This window comes from Bos indicus, chromosome 5, assembly GCF_029378745.1.
Source record: "Bos indicus isolate NIAB-ARS_2022 breed Sahiwal x Tharparkar chromosome 5, NIAB-ARS_B.indTharparkar_mat_pri_1.0, whole genome shotgun sequence".
In the NCBI taxonomy this organism is placed as follows: domain Eukaryota; kingdom Metazoa; phylum Chordata; class Mammalia; order Artiodactyla; family Bovidae; genus Bos; species Bos indicus.
This window is the reverse complement of record NC_091764.1, coordinates 101,940,887-101,966,726: the sequence shown is the minus strand read 5'-3', so window position 1 is coordinate 101,966,726 and position 25,840 is coordinate 101,940,887. Positions and strand designations below refer to the sequence as shown.

The following is a 25,840-nucleotide window of genomic DNA, read 5'->3' as shown; positions in this document are numbered from 1 at the left end:
TCCTTTCTTTCATTAACAGACTGCTAGTGACTATATAACATCCAGCTGAAGACTAGCAGGGGAGTACTCTTTCTGCCCCCTTCTGATGCCTATGTCAGAAGCTTTCTCTATCTCCTTTATACTTTAATAAAACTTTATTACACAAAAGCTCCGAGCGATCAAGCCTCGTCTCTGGCCCCGGATTGAATTCTTCTCCTCTGGGGGCCAAGAATCCTGGTGTATTCACGTGATTCAACAACAACCTTTCATCTTGGGGGCTCGTCCGGGATCCTTCAGGACAAGGTAAGGATGCTTGGAGCTTTAGTTCTTAGTTCTCTTAGCGAACACGTTTTCTGCCGTGCTTTACTAACTCTACGGTGTGCTTGTGTGAATGAATGGCATGCTCTGCGTGAAGCAAGGGGCCCTGCTCTGCAGTTCCACGGTGATCTCATACGGCTTATGGCAGAAACCTGTCAGGGCGTTATACCAACCTGCCAATGCCAAGAGGCACCCAATGTCTCCTTCAGGAACCGGCCAGAAATGGGCAAAGCGTATGGACCAAACTCTCCTTTCTCGGTCAAACTTTTCGGTCTTTTTGACCATTTCATAACTCCTTGGGATTTAGAAGTACTAACCTAATCTATCGGATCATAGACTTTCAAGGGACTTGTGATCTATACTGTTATTGTGTACTGTGGCTTAGGTCCCAAACTTGAATTGGTAGTCAAGAAAGCGCCTAGCCTCGCTAGGAATTGAAAGTTCGGAAGCTAGACGGAGCTCTAGTTCCCAGAACATCTCTGAGGTTAATGGTTACTCAGATTGGGACTGTGATGGGTTTTTTTTTCTTTGGTAATGCCGGCTCTTAGTGGATCAGAGGAGGCTGTTATACTGGTGTGGTGATGCTTGGAAAGAACATCTCAGTTTTATGTTCACGTCGGTCTTATTGTGGTCAGGAAATACTCAGGGTCGTGCACAGGCACTCAGGTGACGAATGTTTCCCCGGTAGTCTTAGCTTGGGAGGCATTCCGGAAGGTACTCTGATTCACCCCGGGTGACATCAGAGGCAAGCAAGGTTAAGGGTGAAGAGCTGGACGTCAAGTAGGGATGCTATCAAGTCTACCCCTGGTACATCCCCACCCCATCTCGGTGGTAGAACTGGGAGGGACGAGTACGGCGCCTGCGTCGGTAAGGGACAGACTAAGTCCAACCAGGAAGGAAAAGCTTTTGGTGTAAGGTCTGTCTACACCCCCATCTAGAGCAGGGAGGGACGCCTCCAGTAGAAAAAATGGCGCTGGTCGCTTTTTTTCCTCTCTTAAGATGGGAGCTAACAATTCCAGCCTCACTCCTTTGAACTGTATCCTGAAAAACTGGGATAGATTTGATCCCCAGGGCTCAAAGAAGACACACCTGGTCTTCCTATGTGATACTGCATGGCCACGGTATCCATTGGAGGACGGCGAACGGTGGCCAGTTGGAGGGTCTCTTAAGTATAATACTGTTCTACAATTAGACCGGTTCTGTAAGGAACAAGGGAAATGGGTAGAAGTAGCATATGTGTTGCCCTTTTTCTCTCTGCGAAATATGCCAGATTTATGTCCTAAGGGTATAGATTTGGGCGTGAAAACTTCAGCTCCCTCCTATCCTCTTACTTTGCCCCCATCCTGGGACTCCAAACTGGGATTCAAACTGCCCACATGGAGGTCCAAACAACTCCTGTCTCAGTACGACCTCAGACTACTCTGGTTTCAGTAGAAACTCAGACCATCGAAGTAAGAGATGAGATGGAGGACAGGAGACAAAGAGAAGAGGAAAAACAGGTTTCTCCAATCTATCCCTGGGATCATATGCACAGAGCAGCCAGAGAGACTGAGGAACAGCCACACAAGCTGTTGCCTCTTTATGAAACACCCACAGGGAGAAATAATCAATCTATTAGAGTTAATAAGCCTTTCTCTTATCAAGAAATACAAAGAATCAAGGAGGATCTGGGGGACTATTTAGAGGACCCAGAAAAATATATTAGAGCCTTTAAAGGTGTTACTCTGCTTTATGACCTCACTTGGAAGGATGTGATGTATATCTTGGGACAAACGCTGACTCCCAAGTCAAAGAATTGAGTTTTGGGGAAAGCGGTTGATTGTGGAGATGAATGGCTTGGTAATGAATCAGTAGGGAAGAGGGAGAATGAGATAGCGACCCTCCGTACTGGGAATCAGGCGGTCCCAACTATAGAACCAGACTGGGACTACAACACAGCTAAAGGAAGATGGGATCAGAGTCATTTTGTTAGATGTATTCTTGAGGGACTTAGGTGGGCGCGTTCTAAGCCTTTAAACTATGGCAAATTGGCAGATATAGAACAGGAGGAAAAAGAAGCTCCTGGTAAATTCCTAGATAGACTGAGAGAAGGCCTTCGCAGATTCACTGAGATTGATCCCGAAAGTGAAGAGGGAAAAGTGATCTTAAAGGATAGATTTCTCACTCAGTTGGCTCCAGATATCTGCCGTAAGCTATTAAAGCAGGCGTATGGACCAAATCAGTCTTTAGATACTCTGTTACAACTGGCTCAGACAGTCTATTATGGTAGGGAATATGAGGAAAAGAAAGAAAGGCAAAAAAAGACAAAGGAAAAGGCGGAAGCCTTCGCCATGGCTATGAAAAACGTTCTTAAACAGCCTGAGAAAAATGCCCAGAGGGGCCCAGGTGAAAAGGGATGGGCTTGCTATTACTGTGGAAAGGAGGGGCACCTCAAGCGGGATTGCGCTCAGGCATCTAAGCCGCCCCCGGCTCCATGTCCGGTCTGCAAAGGACCACACTGGAAGAGAGACTGCCCCCAGAGGCGTAGGTCTCCCGGGTCGGACTCTCAAGACAATCAGGACTGAAGGTGCCCAGGGGTCCCCACACAAGCTCCCGTCCTAATTACACCTGAGGAACCCTGGGTATTAATAGTTGTGGGGGGCCAATCCGTCAATTTCCTTTTAGATACTGGGGCAACTTATTCTGTGCTTACTGAAGCCCCTGGCCCACTTTCTTCCCAATCCGCTTCCGTAATGGGACTGTCTGGACGAGCCAAAAGGTATTATTTCAATTATTCTTTATCTTGCAACTGGGATTCTGTGCTCTTTTCACACGAGTTTCTGATCGTGCCAGAATCTCCCTCACCCTTTTTGGGAAGGGATATACTGAGCAAGGTCCATGCCTCTGTTTTCATGAACATGGAGCCCTCCCTTTCTCTCCCTTTAGTTGAACAAAATGTAAATACTAGAGTATGGGCTGATGGAAAATCTGTGGGTCGAGCACAAAATGCTATTCCTGTAGTTGTTAAGCTCAAAGACCCACACGTATTTCCACATAAGAAGCAGTATCCACTGAAACCTGAAGTTAAGGAAGGGTTAAAACCCATCATCGAAAATTTAAAGGAGCAGGGACTATTAATTCCCTGTAACAGTCCTTGCAACACTCCTATTTTGGGTATAAAGAAATCGAATGGTAAATGGAGACTAGTTCAAGATTTACGAATAATAAATGAGGCTGTAGTTCCTTTACACCCCGTGGTGCCTAATCCTTATACTCTATTGTCTGAAATTCCTGAACGGGCCAAATATTTCTCAGTAATTGATTTAAAGGATGCCTTCTATTCAGTGCCTTTGGCGGAAGAAAGTCAATTCCTATTTGCCTTGGAAGACCCTACGCAGCCAGCTTCTCAGTTAACCTGGACAGTTTTGCCCCAGGGATTTCATGACAGTCCTCACTTATTTGGACAAAGTTTGTCACGGGATCTACAAAACTTTAATAGCTCTGAAGCAGTGGTGTTACAATATGTAGATGATATTTTGCTCTGTGCTGAGACAGAGGAAGCTTGTTCGCGAGCCTCAGAAGATTTCTTAAACTTTCTGGCAGACTGTGGTTACAAGGCATCAAGAGAAAAGGCTCAGCTTTGTCAACAATCGGTTAGATATCTGGGCCTAATCATATCAGAAGGGACTAGGGCCATAGGCCCTGAGAGAATTAAACCTATACTAAATCACCCCCTACCTATGACTTTAAGACAATTGAGAGGATTTTTGGGAATCACAGGTTACTGTGATTTGGATTTGGATTCCGGGTTACGGGGAACTTGCCCGGCCTTTATATAAACTTATAGCTGAAACTCAGCAGGCCCAAACCGACAAACTGGTTTGGTCTCCAGAAACTCAAAAGGCTTTTAAGGTTCTTCAGACTGCTCTCCTGCAAGCTCCAGCTCTGAGCTTGCCCACAGGGTCAGAATTTAATTTGTTTGTCACTGAAAGAAAAGGTGTGGCATTGGGAGTTTTGACACAACCCCGAGGGCCTCACCAGCAACCTATTACTTATCTAAGCAGAGAATTAGATGTAGTTTCACGTGGGTGGCCCCACTGCCTAAGAGTAATTGGGGCAGCGGCTTTATTAGCACCTGAAGCTTTAAAAATAATTAATGGATGAAACCTTACTGTACTGACTTCTCATGATGTGAGTGGAATCTTAAATTCTAAGGTTAATATTTGGATGACAGACAGTAGGCTTCTTAAGTATCAGTCATTGTTGTTAGAAGGACCAGTAACTAAGCTTAAAGTTTGTGGAAATTTAAATCCTGCCACTTTCCTTCCTGAGAAGGAAAATGAAACACCTGATCACGATTGTTCTCAATTCCCTAACTTTGAACTATGCAGCTCGGGAGGATCTAAAGGATACCCCATTAGCCAATCCTGACATGGAAATATTTACAGATGGCAGTTCTTTTGTTCAGGATGGAAAGCGTAAAGCAGGTTACGCCGTGGTGACTGCTGAACAGGTTTTGGAAGCAAAATCTCTCCCCCAGGAAACCAGTGCTCAGTTAGCGGAGCTTGTGGCCCTGACCCGAGCTCTAGAGTTAAGCAAACCGCAGCGGGTAAATATCTACACAGATTCTAAGTATGCTTATTTGACTTTACATGCTCATGCTGCAATATGGAAAGAGAGATCTAGAGACTTTTAACTGCTATACATTGTCCTAAAGAAGTAGCTGTTATGCACTGCAAAGGGCACAGCAGGGATGGGAGTAAAATAGCTGAAGGTAATCATATGGCTGACTGTCAAGCCAGAAAACCTGCACTTTACGAAACCCCTTCACTACAGACGCCTTTGATCTGGACAGGTTCGGTGGAACAGGAAAGACCACAATATACTGAGGAAGAATTAGAAAGATATGAGAAACGAGGAGCAAAGATTACTGATAAAGGATGGTTACAGTCTGAGGAGGGACGATTAATAATTCCTGAAAATGCTCAGTGGAAAATTCTTAAGGGTTTACATCAGAGTTTTCATTTGGGTGCCGAGAGTACTTACCAAATGGTTTCTCGTTTGTTTGAAGGTAAAAATGTAATGAAAACTTTAAAGAATATTATCAAAAGGTGTGAGATTTGTCAAAAAATAACCCAAAGACTGAAAAGCTAGCAAAATCTGGATTACAACGAGGTGGGAAGTATCCTGGAGAGGATTGGGAAATTGATTTTACTCATATGCCAAAAGCTAATGGATATTCTTGCTTACAAGTTTGGGTAGATACCTTTACTGGATGGATTGAGGCTTTTCCCTGTCGTAGTGAACAGGCTAAGGAGGTTATAAAGATTTTAATCCATGAAATTATCCCCAGGTTTGGGCTGCCACAGAGCCTTCAGAGTGACAATGGCTCCGCCTTTAAAGCTGCTGTAACTCAGGGGGTATCTAAGGCTCTAGGAATAGAATATCACTTATACTGTTCCTGGAGACCCCAATCCTCCGGAAAAGTTGAAAAAGCTAATGACATTATCAAAAGACATCTGCGCAAATTAACCCAGGAGACGCAGGACAAATGGATTAAAGTCCTACCCATAGCTTTAATGAGGGCTCGAACTACCCCCAAAAAGGAGGGACTGTCCCCCTTTGAATGTATTTATGGAAGGCCTTTCTTACGCACAGACATTGTTATAGACCCTGAAGACTTGGAATTAACTAATTATGTAACTCAGCTCTCAGCTTTTCAACAGGCATTAACAGAACTCCGGGAGATGACTCCTGACCCAGCCTCTGAGACAAGCAAGCCTCTATTTGAGCCAGGAACCGAGGTCCTCATAAAAACATTGGGATCTGGGGGCCCATCCCTCGAGCCTCTCTGGGAAGGTCCTTACCAGGTTATTCTTTCTTCTCCCACAGCTGTCAAAGTGCCAGGAATTGATTCGTGGGTACATCATACTCGAGTTAAGAGGTGGCACCCTGACCAAAATTAAGTGACTTCATTTTATGTCTTTACTTTCTATGCTCTGACTTTGTACCTTTTAGATGGGCCTGATAACCTATGTGAGCTTACTTCTGCTGACTCCAAATATCCTGAGTCTGCCGTTGGATCCTCAAGACAATGTCTTCCTGTCCTGGGCTCACTCTTATGCTGTATTCCACAATCGTCTAACTGCTGGGTCTGCGGAGCACTCCCCTCTTCGTCAGTGGAAGGCTTCCCGTGGTGGACATCCCCACTTCAAGGAAAAGACTTTCTCCAAGTCTGTGAATACCTTCGACAACAATCACATGCGATGCCTCTTCTTCATCTGATGACATCTACCAACCCTAAAATGGACTGGTGCAACACTTTGTACTCTAACTATGGACATAATGTGACTTTTAATTTTGATTATAGATTGTCTCGGTTCAATGACTATTTTGCTACATATAAGGTAAATAGGTCTAGATCTAATGGTTTTTTACCTGACGTTTATCAAATATGGGATGAGGTTACATGGCTAACTCCTGAAAAAGGACGTTTAATATCTACTGCCTCTATATGCTGGGAACAAACAGAGCCGTCCCCAAAAGTTAGCCAACAACTTAATTACAATGATTGGAAACAAGTGGGATATTTGTCTCAGGAAACATGCAATGTAATCATTCCCGTGTTTTCCAATCCCAGTTCAGGTTCTCCCTTTGTCTGGCCAGGCACGAATTGGGACTGGATATCTCAGTCGCGCTGGCTTGCTCCAAACGGGACTTATTGGATATGTGGCTCTTACCTATGGGCATGGCTTCCCCCTGGTTGGATAGGGAGATGCACCCTGGGTCTAGCCTTTACTCATGGCTTTATATTTTCAGAGCTTCCAGAAAAGCCTGCTAATTTACCCCACCTTAAAACTCGGTGGGCAAGGTCTGTATTTTATTGGTATGATTATTTGGCTGCAGCATTTGTTCCCTCTTTGGGAACTACAGATGTTATGTTACGAGTGGATGCTTTGACTAATTTTACTCAACAGGCATTACAAGATTCTCAAAAGGCTATTTCAGCTCTTAATGCTGAACAAGCACAAATTAGAAAGATGGTTTTACAAAACAGATTGGCTCTAGATATTCTGACAGCTGCACAAGGAGGAACTTGTGCCATTATTCATACCCAATGCTGTACATATATACCTGATATGAGCATGAATGTTACTCATTTTACTAACCACATGAACAAGATGATTAGGGCCATGGATACTCCCGAAGCCTCAATTGCTTCACTTTGGGAAACGTTAACTAGTTCCCCATGGTGGACAACTATCTTAATTACAATAATTCTGGTTGTTTTGTTCTTGCTGTTTGCTCCCTGCATCTGTAATTGTACAACTGGATTTGTTTCTAGCCGCATGAAAGCTTTTAAGTTACAAATGGTTGCTCAAACTCCTGCTACTGCTGTAGCTTCCTCCAGCTACTATTTGGGGCCCCTGGATCAGATATCCTCAATATGAGGATTAGGAGAATATGTTGCCTCACCAATTTAGGGACAACGCCCCTTGTCAGCTCGGAAGTAGTTATGGAATGAGAACGACGCCCCTTTTCCCTAGGCAACATAATTCTCCTAAAAGAAAAGGGGGGAATGAGAGGGTAACAGGCAGGAAGGCCAGGTTCTCCAAATGGAGGAAATAGCCTGCAAGTGTCAGACATTTTTATCTCTCTTAAGCGGCAGGAGGAAACAAACTAGCAATATTTTTTCCTTCTCTATACAAATTTAAAGGGAGGTTTCTCTTAAAATACTGTGTGGCCATAATGACACCTGGTTTCGCCTGAAGTTAGCTATTCTTGAGCCTAGAGATAACCAATGCCTTTTTCTTATGGAAATGTTTGTCTTAAGCTATGCTAATGTACTATGCCTTTACCCCAAACTCTGTCTCCAAGTTGGTTCTGCCTCTTGGCCCAGAACCTACTTGACAAACCAGTATGGATATTGTTCTCCTAATCTATGTAAATGAAACTATTTGTATGGTGATCTGTCCTTCTTCAAGATTCAAGTTAATCATTTTATGGCCCAGGATAAACCATTTGGTGCCAAGATTATCCCAAAATACATCTTATGGGTGAGGGGCCTGGTGCCATTCTGAATTTTAAGACATTCCTTTCTTTCATTTAACAGACTGCTAGTGACTATATAACATCCAGCTAAAGACTAGCAGTGGGGTACTCTTTCTGCCCCCTTCTGATGCCTATGTCAGAAGCTTTCTCTGTCTCCTTTATACTTCAATAAAACTTTATTACACAAAAGCTCTGAGCGATCAAGCCTCGTCTCTGGCCCCGGATTGAATTCTTCTCCTCCGGGGGCCAAGAATCCCAGTGTATTAGCGTGATTCAACAACAACCTTTCAGTTCCATGTCCAATTAATTGTTGCTTCTTGACCTGCACACAGATTTATCAGAAGGAAGGTAGGTGGTCTAGTATTTCCATTTCTTTAAGAATTTTCCACACATTGTTGTGATCCACAAAGTCAAAGGCTTTGGCATAGTCAATAAAGTGGAAGTAGAGGTTTTTCTGGAATTCTCTTGCTTTTTCTGTGATCCAACGGATGTTGGCAATTTGATCAATATGAAAAGGTAAAACTTAGTAGCTGAAGAAAAAAATATGTACTTAATTTTGCTTATGACTTTGGGTCATTAATCAGAAAAAACTCAGTTTGGCAGTCTTTCAGTGGGGTCTTTCAGTGCTGCAATTAGATGTCACCTGGGGCTGAAGTCATTTAAAGACTTGACTGAACTCTGGTTCTGTAAGGAAATTCCCAGAACTGTTCTAAGGATAAAGGAACATCATGTCTTCAACTGAATTCAGAAAGAATTTACATATTCAGAATGCCCCCATTCAGAAATGGGGCAGAAGGGGAACAGAGAAGGAAGGACACACACATGAAAGGTTGTTGTTGAATCACACGAAGACACCGGGATTCTTGGCCCCCGGAGGAGAAGAATTCGATCTGGGGCCAGAGACGAGGCTTGATCGCTCAGAGCTTTTGTGTAATAAAGTTTTATTAAAGTATAAAGGAGATAGAGAAAGCTTCTGACATAGGCATCAGAAGGGGGCAGAAAGAGTACCCGCTTGCTAGTGTTAACAATGAGGTTATATAATCCAAAGAATGTCTGGAGGTTGTAAAGTCCTCATCAGACCTACTCCCATAATTTACATTTTAAGGTAACACTGTCCTCAGGCAAGATACAGCCTTGTAAAGACCAGGTCTACTCCCATAATTAACATTTTAAGATAACAGAAGGTTGAATCCAAAGACTGTCCTTAGGCAGGATACATTATTGTTATATAATCCTAAGGAATGTGGAGAAAGAAAAAAAGTTTGTCCTTTCTTCCTTCTTGAGAATTCCAGACCCCTCTCTCCTTGGGGACCCCTAGACTCCCTATCAACCTGCCTAGGAACTGACTCTCACACACACACAGATTAAAGCAAAATATTGATACTAACATTTAGAAACCCAGGTAAAGGTCATAAAGGAATTTTTATATTATTTTCCCAACACTTTTATGTCTCAACATACATCAAAACTGAAAGAATTAAAAGATGAAAACAAGTCAAAGGGAATTCATTGCCAGGACATTTTCACAAAAATACTCATAACATCAAAAATAAAATACCTAGGAGAAATCCTAGTAGAAGATGGGCAAAACCTCTGAAATTCAGGATCTAACTGAATGGAGGGATGTATTATGTCAATGATTTGGAAAACAAAACATTGTCGATGTGAATCATCCTCAAATTTTTGTTTACTCTCAAATTTTTAAATCTAAACTCAGTGATACCCTTAAGCTTTTCTTTTGGTGAAAATGACAAACTGACTTCAAAATTCATACAAAATACAAGCAACCAAGAATGAACAGCACAGTTGGTAAGAAAAGCAATGATATTAGAGGAGTTAATATAAAGTAACTCTTGTAAATTAAAAGTATTCAGACTAACTACAAAGTTTGAAATTCAGGGAGATAGTGAAGGACAGGGAAGCCTGTGTGCTGTAGTCCATGGGGTCACAAAGAGTCAGATATGACCTAGTGATTGAACAACAACAACTACGAAGTTATGATAATTAAGAAAATACAGTATTGGTGCAAGGATAGACAAATGATAACATGGAACAGAATAGAGAATCTCAGATAAGACAGACATAATTGCCCTACTGCTTATGACGAAGGCAGCACTGCAGTGGGGAAGAGTCTTTTCAGAAAAAGATTCTAAGTCAGTTGAATGTCCATACGAAACCTGACCCTTATCTTACACAGATATCAATCCCAAAAGAAATGCACAATAATATGCAAGAGAAATATAATAAAATTTCCATAAGATACTCTTAGAGAATGTTTTTACAATCTTCGAGTAGGCAAAATTCTTTTTTAAAGGATATAAGAAGCGTTAAATGTACAGAAAAATGTTGGTAAGGTATATTTACATAAGATTAAGAAATGAGTTCAGCAAAGGGCACCATTTGATTAAGAAAATGAAAATAAAAGACCAAGGGTTAAACATGGAAAATAAGTAACACATATTTGCACCCAAAGACATTGTCATGGTAAGTTGTAATATCATATTTGTAATAGTCAAGAACTGGAAATAACTCAGATTTATACTGTCAGTAGAATGGATCAGTACATGGCCATGTGATCATTCAAAGCATACTCTACTGTAATAAAAAAAATAAAGTGCTAAAATATACAACATCATGTGTGAATCCCAAACATAAATTTCAGTCTACAAACTTAGATAAAAAGATGAAACATACTGCATCATTTTATATAAAGTTCAAACATTGATAAAACTCTCTATGTTAGTAGAAGTTAGGTAAGTGCTTTTCCCCATCGAGGAGGGAAGACACAGATACTGGGGATGACAGTGACTGTGGTGCTGGGGACATTCTCTTTGTTGCTCTGGGTTGGGGTTCATACTTAGGTCTATATTTACTGCTCCTATATTGTTTTCTATGATTTTATGTAAGCAATGATGCTGCTTAAAAATACATTATTCCCCTTCACACTTCCTGCCCTGATTTGAAAAATGAATGAACAATGAGAAGATCCATATTTCACCACAAAATCTCTGACTTTGAAGCCCGTTTAACCTCACTCTCTGCTCTTGGAGACATTTCACTCCAGGAGCATCCTGTATACCAGTAGCCCTTGTCCCTCTCTCTTACCTGAGCAGATCACAGAGGCTGTGTTGCCATGGGAACAGTCAGGCCCACCCAGGGCAGTCACAGGACAACTCCACAGGAAGGACTCTGCCCCCGAGCAGTGAAATAGGGCTGTTAGGATCTGATCACCTCCTTCCACCAAGTGTGGTCCTCCGGGGGTGGAGATGGCAACTCCACAGCCGAGCTGACGACAGACAACATTGGCATTGGCCAGACTCCAGTGGGAGGCACAGAGCACTCTCCATCGTCCAGAAATGTTCATCTCCACCTGCCCCTCACACTGAGAGGAGCCATTTGTCATGAGCCGGACTTCTGAGTATGCTGGTAGAAGAAGAAGTTTCAGCAAAATTACATGACTTTCTCACCTGACCAGGGTGTTCACAGAGGTGAAAGGCCTGACCTGCATCTCACCTGAACAGACAACCTGAGCAGATCCACTGTGGTGACAGGTGCCCCCTGGACAGGGCACTCTGAGGCAGACCCAGAGCTCAGGCTCCTCCCCCTCACACCTGAACTCTTCAGCCCAGACCCAGGCACTGGACTCTCTGAAGAGCTCATGTCCCTGGACAGACACAGCCTTGCCACACCCCAGCTCTGCACAGATGACCTCGGCAGTGAGGAGTGTGAAATTCCCATCAGACACTGGGATCCAGGCTTCTCCAGAATACACTTCTACTCGCCCTGAGCAGGGTCCATCCCCTCCAGCCAGACGCACAAATCCTAAGAGGAAACAACAACAAGATCAGTGAGTGTTCATGGTACTGACTTGGCTACTGGAAACCACACGTCACAGGCAGTGGAGTGAAAGTTTTTCGTTTTAGGAGTGGAGCATGTAGAGAGTCTTTGACAGTTAGTGTCATAATTGAATTTTCATGAGCAGGTTTCTAAAGAGAAATCCAGGAGGATTACAAGGTCAGTTTGGAATGATTGAATCCCAAGAACATACACTTTGGGACTGGTTAAAAATGTGAATTCATTTCAATATTTGGCAAAACTAATACAATATTGTAAAGTTTAAAAATAAAATAAAATTTTTTTTAAAAAATGTGAATTCCTTGGTCTAGGAGCCTGGAAACTACAGAGCCCAATTCAGATCATTGGAATGGCTGAATACTGGAAACACATCTTTTAGCATTGGTTGGAGAAGTGAATTTCTCATTTAGCAGCCTAGGACCTATATACAGGTCCAAGGACACTGTATAATATTCAGGCACTTAAACTTGAACATAGAGATATGCAGACCAGAAGCCACCCAAAGGGACATAGGCTATGAGATTAGAGACCTAGCATCTAGACAAGCTTAGAAGCTTTCATGGGACTTGTGGGGCTAATATTCTGACCAGTTTTCTCTCCCCGAAGCTAGTCCTCAAGTGACTTAGGTTAAGGAAAATCCTGAGGCTGGATTGATGAGGGCATAGCCAACCTGTAGATGGGTGATGGCTCCAGAGAAGAAATATGGACACTATCATTAATTCACATTTATGTGATCACATCTTGTCTTTCTGATACTTTTTGATGCCAAAAAATTCCATGAATTCCTTCAGTGACCTCAGTGGGAAGGAAAATGAGTTAAGAAAACTCAGAGAGTCATAGAGAGAGAGTCTCAGCCATCTCTCTTGAAATCCTAGGATTTGTCAAAGAATCTGGGGGAGAGTGTGCTCTCAGTGGGAGTTTACCAGACAGCTGAGTTTCCACATCATCTCCTATTAAAGGTTTTTCTTCTCAAACAGGACTCATAGAAAATGCTAAGGGCTGATAAGAATTTATTTTAATACTATCATTGTAAAATTCTAACCATAGAAATATATGCATTCTTCTCAAGCACACATGGAATAGTCTCCAGGCTAGGTTACAAATAAGCCTTAACACATTCAAAAATATTAAAATAATTCCAAGTATCTTACATGACCATAATAGAATGAAACTAAAATTCAATAATGATCACAAAACAGGAATTCATGAATATATAAAAATTAAAACACACATTCATATTTTAACATTGTTTTCCTATTTCTATAAAGAATGCTATTTAGATAGGAATTGCATTAAATCTATAGATCACTTTGAGAAGTACAGGCATTTTAACAATACTAATTCTTTCAGGCCAGAAACACAGAATGACTTTCCATTGATGATATTATCTTTAATTTCTTTCATGAATGTTTTACAATTCTAAAAGAAGATGGCATATTGCCATAAAAAAGGAAGAAGAAGGAGAAGGAGGAGGAAATGAGCAAACAAGCCATAATTTGGAGAGTTCCAAGTTGAAAAAGCCTCAATATGGATAAATATGCAAATATTTGTAGGAAACACTCCTTGAATAGGTTGTTAGCATACTACATCACCCCTTGCTCCTCCCATCTACCACGTAAACTGTTATCCTTTCTCATTTCTCCCACTTCAGACAAGCAAACACCATTTTAAAAGATACAGATGGATGGAAAAGAAAATCAGAAAGGGTAGCTACTGCTGAAGAAGTAAGATGTAGCTGGGGCATATGGCAGGCAAGGTGGGATCAAGGAAGTTTTGAAACTAAAGGAGGAAAACCAAAATAAAAGTTCATCATTTTGTCATCAAAGGAACACATTTTGAACTGAATGAAGATAACCCAATGAAAAAATTTTATTTAATTCATCAAGTATAATTCTCTGATTTCTGGGTGTGTTCTGATTATTTACTTCTGAAGATCTTCCTGGTAAAGGATTGCTTAGTGATGCCCAACATCCAACCAAAAAATTATTAGAATTTCCAAAAGAGAGAAACGTAACCCATAACACATTTTTTAAAAACAATCATTTAAAGCAGGTTCAGAAATTACAGAAATGATTGAATTGGCTGAAGAGCTCCTTAAACCCCTAATATAAATATGCTTAATGAACAGTAAAAATAAACAGGGAGGAAAACTAGGAAAAATAAACAAATGAGACTTCTGAAACTGAAAAATATAGTATTGGAATGAACAATCATCTAGATTAATTACACAAGAGACTAGACATTGCAGAATAAAAGAACTGGGAAGTAAAACACAGTAGTAGAAACTATTTAAATTGAACCAAAGAGAGTAAAAAGGCAGAAAAATAAGAATGGAAACTCAATGGCATGTGGGATAATATCAAAATATATAAAATATGTGTATTTGGAGATTCAGAATAATGGATGTGCAGAAAAATATTAAGAAAAGATAAATGACATTTTCCCAAAGTTATTGAAAACTGTAAACCCATTGATCAAAAAAACTAAACAAACCCCAAATAAGATAATGAAACCATTCTCAGAAAACTTGACAATGTAATTACTGAAATTCATTGGTAAACAAACAAACAAAAATATGTTAAGAGCAGCCAGGGAAGTTTGACACATTATATACAGGGAACAAAAGGATAAGTATTATTTACTGACATTTTGTTGAAGGCAATGAAAGTCAGATGACAATGTAATACATATTTAAAGTATTGGGATTGGGCATTTGTTACACTAAAATTGAATCAGCTATGAAAATACTTTTCAAAACTGAATGAAAATTAAAATGATTTCAAGTAAATGAGAGATGACAGAATTGGAGGCCACCAGACACACACTACACAAAACTGCCTCAGAAAGTTCTTCAAGCTAAAGGGAGATGACAGCAGATGAAAACATGGATCCTCTCAAAGCTATAGAGACTGTGGTAAATGTTGATCCTCTATTAGAAGATTTAAGGCAAAAATATTAGCAACAAACTATAAGATTCATAATAAATTTACAAATAGAATGTATGACAATGACAGCACCAAAGACAGGAACAGGAAAATGGAAGAAAAGTATAGTGACTGACATTGCAAGTTGTGACATAATATCATTTCAAGGTAAAATGTAATTGAAGATTAATAATTCAACATTGGGCTTTCCCGGTGGTTCAGTGGTGAAGACTCCACCTGACAATGCAGGAGACGTGGGTTCAATCCGTGGTCTAGGAAAATCCCACAGACCACGGAGCCACTAAGCCTGTGCACCACAACTAGTGAGCCTGCACTCTAGAGTCCAGGGGCCACGACTACTGAAGCTTGTGCACCATAGAGCCTGTGCACTACAACAAGAGAGGCCACTGCAATGAGAAACTCATGCCTGCAACTAAAGAGTAGCCTCTGATCTCCACAACTAGAGAAAAGCCCATGCAGCAATGAAGACCCAGCCAGCAAAAAATAAAAATTACTTCAAAAATTAATAAAATTAAACATTATAATCACCTAAAACTCTTATACAATTAATAAACCAATACAGTATTTAAATTAAAATGATAAAATATACTCGAAGATTAAAATAAGAACAAAGATATAAAATATAGCAGCAGCTGCTGCTGCTACTGCTGCAAAGTCACTTCAGTCATGTCCGACTCTGTGAGACCCCATAGACGGCAGCCCACCAGGCTCCCCTGTCCCTGGAATTCTCAAGGCAAGAACACTGGAGTGGGTTGCCATTTCCTTCTCCAATGTATAAAAGTGAAAAATGAAAGTGAAGTCGCTCAGTCGTGTCCGACTCTTAGCGACCCGATGGACTGCAGCCTAGCAGGCTCCTCCGTCCATGGGATTTTCCAGGCAAGAGTACTGGAGTGGGTTGCCATTGCCTTCTCTGACAAATAGCAGGCAAGTACACTTAAACCCAATTATATCAATAATTACATTAAATAAATAACTTAAGTACTCCAAATAAAAAACAAGATAATCAGACCACATAAAATAAGACAAAACAATATACTGTCTACAAACTTATATGTGTTTAAATATAAACACAGAAACATATTAAAGAGGTAAAAATTACATACCATGCAAACACAAATCAGAGAAAACTCTATATAATATCTAAATTAATATCATACAAAGTCAGACTATAAGACAAAGAATTCATTCAGAGAAAAAGAAACATTTTATGATAATAAAATACAAAAGAAATTATATAGTATTGAAACTGGTGGGTTAAAAATAAAGTGATGCTTAGAAGAAAATTTAGAACCTTGATGCTTCTTTGATGATTACATTAGAATAAAAATAGAAACAGAAGAAAATGATCCAAGACTCCACCTTAAGAATCTACAAAAGCAACCACAATCATAACTGAAAAAGAGGAATGACAACTGAGCATAGAAATCAATTAAGAAGAAAGCAAATACACGATCAAGAAAATCAATACAGTCCATTAGTGATTCTCTTAAAAAGAACATTAACACTGATAATCTTCTAGCAAACCAATTAAGAAAAAAGAGGAACACATTAACAGCACCAGTAGCAAAAGGAGAAATATCATTGTAGATCTTCCCAATGTGTAAAGATATGAGATATGAACCAGTGTCACTAATTTGAAAATTTTTTGTAAAATGGGCCAAGTCCTTTAAAACACATTACTTGTGAAACACAACTCACCAAAATCTGATACAAAAAAAGAGAAAAATATGAGTAAACTTATTTGTTAAATAAACAGAATCCATATTAAAAAATTTTTTCCACTAAGAAAACTGCCAGCTACAAATGCTAGTACTTCCACAGAGCTGAGAAATGACTCCCACAACAGGATAAAGGAAGAGAAGGAGGGAAGGAATGAGGGCAGGAAGGAAGTGTAGCACAGAGGCTGTGGTGAATGTACGAATTGACCTGCATCTTTCCAACCCTCCCCTCCTGCAATCCTTGCATCTTCATCCCCTCACCATTTTGCACTTCAGTACTGTAGTCCCTGGTGGCTTAGAAGATAATCAAGACTCTGCCTCCAATGTGGGAGACCCAGGTTTGATCCCTGGGTGAGGAAGATCCCCTGGAGAAGGAAATGGCCACCCACTCCAGTATTTGTGCCTGGAGAATCCTATGGTCCATCGGGTCACAAAGAGTAGGACAGGACTGAAGGAACTTGGAACGCTTGCACCACAGTCCTTCACAATTTGTGTGTTCCCTCCCAGATCTTCCACCTGAACTCCATGAAATCTCATTTTTCCAAACAAGCTTCTCTACATTCTCCTCTGGTCTTTGTTTCCACTCTAGATTTCTCCTAAACACGGTACTTCACTTCCAGCAATCCACTACTGAAGCTGGAATTTCTCTTCCATACCTGACTGCTAAGGTTGAGCAGAAGAAACTCCAAGAGTTTTGATTAAGATAATCAAAACACATGCTATTCTAATCTTATTTCTGCTATATCACCACCACTTTGACTTATCTTCACATCATTAAAATATGTCTGAAAATACAGAAAAAACAGACCAGGAGGAGGAAACTAGTGACAAAAAGAGAAATAGAAGGAACCCGGAACCATTCATAAAAATGTGAGAGTCTAAGTTAGAGCAATGGTAGTCAGGGTGTACAAACCACAATCAGGGTTTAAATATTAGTTCAGTTCAGTTCAGTTGCTCAGTCATGTCCGACTCCTTGTGACCCCATGAATCGCAGCACGCCAGGCCTCCCTGTCCATCACCAACTCCCGGAGTTCATTCAAACTCATGTCCATCAAGTCGGTCATGCCATCCAGCCATCTCATCCTCTGTCATCCCCTTCTCCTCCTGCTCCCAATCCCTCCCAGCATCAGAGTCTTTTCCCATGAGTCAACTCTTCACATGAGGTGACCAAAGTATTGGAGTTTCAGCTTTAGCATCAGTCCTTCCAATGAACACCCAGAACTGATCTCCTTCAGAATGGACTGGTTGGATCTCCAAGGGACTCTCAAGAGTCTTCTCTAACACCACAGTTCAAAAGCATCAATTCTTTGGTGCTCAGCTTTCTTCACAGTCCAACTCTCGCATCCATACATAACCACTGGAAAACCATAGCCTTAACTAGACAGACCTTTGTTAAATATCAGAGCACTTCCAATTCTCTACTTCTAAGTATATCTTAACTGGAATTAATAACAAGACATCAGTTTTCTTAGGATAACATTGGGAGTTCTAATTTAACACAAAGTTTGAACATCACACACTCTATTTTCACTCAGATGCTGATTTATCAAAATATGGTAGCGACACCTGTAGTATTTCCACAAATTTATCTTCAGTTGGAACCATGATTATGACATTGTGACAATGAGGAAGGTTGCTTGAGATGCCAGAAAACAGGTTTGTTTAAAACAAAAGTTTCTAACTAAAATTCAAATTCACCTTAAAAATAATTATTTTTAATGAGAATGATAAAGAAAATGGAAGAAAACATTTTGAAGAGATGAATAGATTTATGACATAAGTGCTGTAGTGGTTTCACAAATGCATACTTACCAAGCAGTTTTGTATGTCAGACATACCTCAATAAAGTACTTTTTAAAAAGGAAAAGAATTGTTTCCTTAAGGGCATCAACTAGAATCATCAAAAATCTGCTGAAGGTGAGATTAGAAAAGATCACTTTTCCAATGATCTTCCTGTACATAAATACCCAACAGCTAATTGGCTGTGGCTGTTAAGGACCTACTGCAGATGTCTTCAGGGCTCCCCTGTCCCACCATCCCATTAGATGGGGTGGTACTATCCTAAGACCAGCCTTCTACCTTAGGGAATTCACTGTGATAACTGACAATATCTTCCTCCAGTCCAGTTGTTCTGATGTGATTAATAACCTGGACATCCAATCTGCAATTGTGATAACAACTAGAAGCATCTCTGCCAAATACTGTGAGCACCCATTCACGCCCTGGCTTCACTTCTTTCCTGCATCCACCTTGGCATAGGTCAAACACACTTAGATAGCACTGAGTACTTCTTAGGAGTCACATCAGGTCCTCTTAGCTTCAATTCAGTTCAGTTCAGTTCCTCAGTCATGTCTGACTCTTTGCAACACCATGGACTGCAGCATGCCAGGTTTCCCTGTCCATCACCAACTCCTGGGGTTTACTCTATTTCATGTCCATTCAGTCGGTGATGCCATCCAACCACCTCATCCTCTGTCATCCCTTTATCCTCCCACCTTCAATCTTTCCCAGCATCAGGGTCTTTTCCAATGAGTCGGTTCTTCGCATGAGGTGGCCAAAGTACTGGAGGTTCAGCTTCAGCATCAGTCCTTCCAATGAACACCCAGGACTGGTTTCCTTTAGGATGGACTGGTTGGATCTCCTTGCAGTCCAAGGGACTCTCAAGAGTCTTCTCCAACACCACAGTTCAAAAGCATCAATTCTTCAGTGCTCAGCTTTCTTTATAGTCCAACTCTCACATCTATATAAGACTACTGGAAAAACCATAGCTTTGACTAGACCAGTCTTTTTTGGCAAAGAAATGTCTCTGCTTTTTAATATGCTGTCTAGGTTGGTCATAGCTTTTCTTACAAGGAGCAAGCATCATTTAATTTCATGGCTGCAGTCACATCTGCAGTGATTTTGGAGCCAAAAAAAAAAAACGTCTTTCACCATTTCCACTGTTTCCCCATTTGCCAGGAAATGATGGGACCAGATGCTATGATCTTAGTTTCTGAATGTTGAGTTTTAAGCCAACTTTTTCACTCTCATCTTTCACTATCATCAAGAGGGTCTTTAGTTCTTTGCTTTCGGCCATAAGTGTGATGTAATCTGCATCTAAGGTTATTGATATTTCTCCTGACAATCTTGATTCCAACTTGTGCTTCATCCAGTCCAACATTTCCCATGATGTACTCTGCATATAAGTTAAATAAGCAGGGTGACAATATACAGCCTTGACATACTCCTTCCCCAATTTGGAACCAGTCTTTTGTTCCATGTCCAGTTCTAACTGTTGCTTCTTGACCTACATACAGATTTCTCAGGATGCAGGTCAGATGGTCTGGTATTCCCATCTCTTGAAGAATTTTCCAGTTTGTTGTGATCCACACAGTTAAAGGCTTTGTCATAGTCAGTAAAGTAGAAGTAGATGTTTTTCCTGAACTGTCTTGCATTTTCAGTGATCAAACAGATGTTGGCAATTTGACCTCTGGTTCCTGTTTTTTCTAAATCCAGCTTGAACATCTGGAAGTTCACAGTTCATGGGCCACAGCCTTGTCTAACTCAATGAAACTATGAGCGATGCCATGTAGGGCCACCCAAGACAGACGGGTCTTAGTGGACAGTTCTGACAAGATGTGGTCCACTGGAGAAGGAAAGGCAAACCACTTCAGTATTCTTGCCTTGAGAACCCCATGAACTCTTAGCTTCACTGCCTCTTATATGTGGTGTGCTTCAGCTACTGTGTAGTAAACTAAAAGACTTGATTTTCCTGCTCCCTCAACATCCCTGCAAATGTGGTGTGAGCTCCCCACTCAATTCATCAGGTACACCATTGTGATGAGATTTTCCCTGCCACAAGTCCCACTTCTGGCCTCCTCTGACTGTGACCTAGGGACATTTAAATGCACCACTGAATTTCTCTCACACCTTTTCCTTGTGTAACTGCACCATGACTTCGGGTATGGTGACTTGTCCATGGGTCTTCACATGCCCTTTTGGGGTCACCATTGCTTGGTTGAGCCTGTTCTATTGGCACATCACCCACATATCAACCTGATGGAGTATGGTGACTCTGACTTTTAGGACCAATGAGGATAATAAACCTTGTTGCCTACAACTCTCCTATGACACCACCCTCCCATCAATGTAGCCACACCCTACTGACCATTATGTCAAAGAATACAGAACAATTACCATGCTGAGACTGTGTCACAGAGGTCAAATCCAGAAGCTAAATCTGTATGAAACTTTGACATCACCTCTGCCTCCTGTCAGAGAAGGCGATGGCACCCCACTCCAGTACTCTGGCCTGGAAAATCCCACGGACGGAGGAGCCTGGTGGGCTGCAGTCCATGAGGTCGCGAAGAGTCGGACACGACTGAGTGACTTCACTTTCACTTTTCACTTTCATGCATTGGAGAAGAAAATGGCACCCCCTCCAGTACTCTAGCCTGGAAAATCCCATGGATGGAGGAGCCTGGTGGGCTGCAGTCCATGAGGTCTCGAAGAGTTGGACACGACTGAGCGACTTCACTTTCACTTTTCACTTTCATGCATTGGAGAAGGAAATGGCAACCCCCTTCAGTGTTCTTGCCTGAAGAATCCCAGGGGTGGTGGAGCCTGGTGGGCTGCTGTCTGTGGGGTTGCACAGAGTCGGACACGACTGAAGCAACTTAGCTGCCTCCTGTGACACATCACAAAGACCCTTCACCCAAGTATCTTCTAAAGATTGTATCCATAATCTCAAATAACTTTGGTAATAAGACAGAGGCTTTTCCTGCTAGAGATCCCCACACAAACCAGACAGGACTTACCTGAGCAGACTACTCCAGCATCCTCGTCGTGCGAATAGCTAGCATTACGATAGTCTTTAATATTAGAATGCCTACAGTCACTGACAGTTGACTCTACCCCTTCACATGAAGTATACGAAAGCCAAATGGGGCCAAGTCCTGGTCCAAAATAAGCCCCTCCAGGAAAACCAATGGCAGCTCCACACCCCAGCTGTCTGCACACTACAGATGCATCCTTCAAGGTCCATTCCAGATCATCCACTGTGCCCCATTCTCCTTGGTGCTTCACTTCCACTCTCCCCTCACAGTGGTGGGCTCCATCCTTCAGCCTCAGCTCCAGTACTGCAAAAGAGACACACGACAGGAAAGATTTTAGGAGACTTAGAGTGGTATAATATTTAAAACATTAGCTCTCTGAGGAGCAAAACAGTGCATGGGATATAGTATTTCCTGACCTCTGTGGTATAAGCATTCCCAGCGTGGCTAACTCTAAGCCCCCAGTGTGCCATCACTGAATACGGAGCAGGAAGGGAGACACCAGGTATTTTTCAGGAGCCTGTAGAGCCAGCTCCAGGGACACCATCGAGGACAGGTCTTCAGAGACTCTGGATGCTGCCCTCCCTGTAGATGTGCCCAAGGCTACTAGGGCCCAGCTTCTCCATCTCAGTTGCAGCTCATGGCCCAGGATCCAGGGAGGAATCCTCCCTCTCCTTCCCTGTGTATAGGAAGTATCTAATCCAGCTCAGGAACAGAGGACTGGGGTAACAGGCTCTAAAATGTCCTGGTTATTCCTGCCATCTGGTGTTCATGTCTTTGTGTAATTCCACACTCCAATATACCTGTAACACGCATCTAACAAATGGAATTTGATGAAAGTGATCAGATGTCACTTTAGCAATTAAGTCATAAGATGAATCTGGTTTCTGCACATAAAAAGAAGTTCATTAGTAGGAACATCATAGATGGAGACATTCCCAGTGTTCAGTTCAGTTCAGTTCAGTCACTCAGTCATGTCTGATTCTTTGAGACCCCATGGAGTACAGTATGCCAGGCCTCCCTGTCCATCACCAACTCCCAAAGTTTACTCAGACTCATATCCATTCAGTCAGTGATGCCATGCAAGCATCTCATCCTCTGTCGTCCCCTTCTCCTACCACCTTCAATCTTTTCCAGCATCAGAAGACTATTTAGGGAAAAAAAAAAAAAAAAGAACTAATCAGATATTTTGCAATTCTCTGATAACTCAGTTGGTAAAGAACCCATCTGCAATGAAGGAGACTCTGGTTCAATTCCTGCATCAGGAATATCTGCTGGAGAAGGAATAGGCTACCCACTCCAGTCTTCTCTTGTGGCTCAGCTGGTAAAGAATCAGTCTGCAATGCTGGAGACCTGGGTTTGATCCTTGGATTGGGAAGACCCCCTGGAGAAGAGAAAGACTACCCACTCCAGTAAGGCCTAGAGAATTCCATGGACTGTGTACCCATGGGGTCACAAAGAGTCAAACATGACTGAGTGACTTACACTTCTTCAATTCTTCAACCAGATATTTTGAAGCTGAATAATAAATGAATGGGCTTCCCAGGTGGCACTAGTGGTAAAGAACCTGTCTGCAAGTGCAGGAAATGTAAGAGACTTGGGTTTGATCCCTGGGTCCAGAAGATCCCCTGGAGGAGTGCATGGCAACCCACTTCAGTATTCTTGCCTGGAGAATCCTATGGACAGAGGAGCCTGGTGGGCTACAGTCCATAGGGTCCCAAAGAGTCAGACATGACTGAGGCAACTTAATATGCACAATACAATGAGTAAACTGAAGAATTCAACACAGAGATTCAACAACTGACTTGACCAAGGGAAATAAAAAGAAAAAGGAATCAATGTGTTAGAAGAAAGATTAGTTGAAAGCATCCAAATAGAGGAGCCAAAAGAGAATGAAAGGAATATAGAAAGCCAGTGGACACCATAAAGAGAAACAATGTATGGACTGGAGTCATAACAGAAGAAGTGAAGGAGAAAAGAATTAAGGGCTGAGGAGGACTTAGGAGGACTTCCCTGGTGGTGTAGTGGTTAAGAATCCACCTGCCAATGTAGGGGACATGGGTTCAATCCCTGGTCCAGGAAGATTCCACATGCCGCAGAGCAACTAAGCCAGTGTGCCACAGCTGCTGAAACGTGTGCACCTAGAGCCTGTGGTCTCCAGCAAGAGAAGCCACTGCAGTGAGATGCCCATGCACTGCAGCGAGGAGTAGCCCCTGCTTACCACAGCTAGAGAAAGCCCACATGCAGCAAGGAGACCTAGCACAGCCAAAAATAAATAATTAGAAAGAAAGACAAGCTGCGAATTTCCAAACCTGGGGAAAGATCTGGACACCTAAGTTCACGAAGCTAATAAGTCACCCCAAAATTTCAACCCAAAACAACCTTCTCCAAGACTCACAGAGTAAATTGTTCAAATGCAAAGAGAAAGAGAGAATTCTAAAAGTCTAAAGAGAAGAAAAAAATTCTGTCACCCAAGAGAACTCCCATAAGGAGATCAGCGGATTTGTCCAAAGAAACCTTGCAGACCACAACAGAACGACTGGTAACATACTCCACCCTCACTCAGTGGAAAGCAGCCCCCAGGGAGGGACAAGAGAGGGCATGAGAGAAAGTGCTCCCTACAGAGTCACAGCAGATCCTGGGAGGGGAAAGGACCATCCCAGGCCCCCAGCACATCAGGAAATGAGTCACGGGGACTGGGGCAGGGACTTGGGAACTTATACACATGGGGCTGCACATCAACTGATCTTTACAAACAGATGGACAAGTTCATTGGAAGGACTGATGTGGAAGCTGAAACTCCAATACTTTGGCCACCTGATGTGAAGAGCTGACACATCTGAAAAGACTCTGAAGCTGGGAAAGAGAGAAGGTGGGAGGAGAAGGGGACAACAGACGATGAGATGGTTGGATGGCATCACTGACTCAATGGACATGAGTTTGGGTAGACTCTGGGAGTTGGTGGTGGACAGGAAGGCCTGGCATGCTGCGGTCCATGGGATCGCAAAGAGTCAGACATCAGTGAGCAACTGAACTGAACTGAACTGAACAGACAAGAGGTCCCCTCTCCTGGATGCAGGCTTCTCTGCTCCCTAATGGACACCTGGTGGGAACAGGTAAGACCAGCAGGCAGAGCCTCTCACAGAGCCCAGTGCTTGACAGACATGGCAACAAGCAGAGGGGAGCCCGAGAGATGGGGGAGAGGAGCCAGAGAGAGGCCGGTGGGTGTATGATTATCTCTGATCCAGTTACATGCAGCGGCCATGACAACCAGCCCTGTGGACACCCCGTGTGCTTTACAGACCAACGGACTCACTCCCTGCTCAGCAGCTCTGTTCCTCTCACACAGGCAGGTTCCACCTCCCCTCACACACACACACACACACACACACACAGGCTCACACAGCCTCACACACCCTCCCACACTCCTCACACACTCCTCACTCACCCACATATACTCCTCACACAACTTAATACATCATTTGCACACTCCTCACACACTCCACAAACACATACACTCTTCATACCCACATACACCCTCATACATACACACGCTCACACACTCACACACACATACTCTTCATACCCTCACATACACACACCCTTACACACTCCTCACCTACACACATACACACACATAACACACACATAATCACAGAGCCTGCAGGAGCGAAGACACAGGAAACACAGGGACCCAGGGGCAGTGCTCACACACCAGGCACGTGGAGCGTGTGGGAACAGCCCAGAGTCCCAGCTGAGGTCAGTCACTGGAACTTCCATACACTGGGAGCCACTGGGACTCCTAGAAGCTCCCTGAAAACAAGGGAGACCGTGGAGGGGACTCAGGCTGACCCAGCTTGGTCCAGACCAAACCTCACTGCTCTGTAAAATCTGCCACTATGACCAATGGACCCCCCATAGGAGATGGACCAGTATTCACATCAGCATGGTTCTTTTTTGGTCAAAAACACTGAGGCTCTGCTCCAGAACTCCAGACACCTTTCCCTTCACCAAGGCATGCACTGCCTGGTTTGGACCCAGGACAGAGGGGCAGCTCTTACCTTGACCACCCACCACGGTGCCGAGGAGGAGGACACAGAGTCCCCGCAGGGAGAGGTGTCTGCCCAGAGCCATCCTGACCCTACGTCCTCAAGGTCACAGTCCCAGATGCAGGATCAGCCTG

At 42.5% G+C, this 25,840-nt stretch overlaps 2 protein-coding genes across 2 annotated transcripts in view; both read right to left on the bottom strand.

Moving 5' to 3' along the window:
• LOC109559707 (antigen WC1.1-like) overlaps window positions 1-22,204 on the bottom strand; it is a 59,314-nt gene extending 37,110 nt beyond the window's left edge. The window contains exons 1-4 of the mRNA XM_070788543.1: window positions 22,141-22,204; window positions 21,643-21,963; window positions 11,842-12,150; window positions 11,434-11,751 (exon numbers count right to left, since the gene is read on the bottom strand). Of these exons, the coding sequence (XP_070644644.1) occupies window positions 11,434-11,751; window positions 11,842-12,150; window positions 21,643-21,963; window positions 22,141-22,204 (1,012 nt within the window). The remainder of the gene's footprint in view (window positions 1-11,433; window positions 11,752-11,841; window positions 12,151-21,642; window positions 21,964-22,140) is intronic.
• LOC139176083 (antigen WC1.1-like) overlaps window positions 1-25,840 on the bottom strand; it is a 105,264-nt gene extending 79,424 nt beyond the window's left edge. Inside the window, exon 1 of the mRNA XM_070788665.1 lies at window positions 25,719-25,840. Coding sequence (XP_070644766.1) covers window positions 25,719-25,791 — 73 coding nt within the window. The 5' untranslated portion in view covers window positions 25,792-25,840. The remainder of the gene's footprint in view (window positions 1-25,718) is intronic.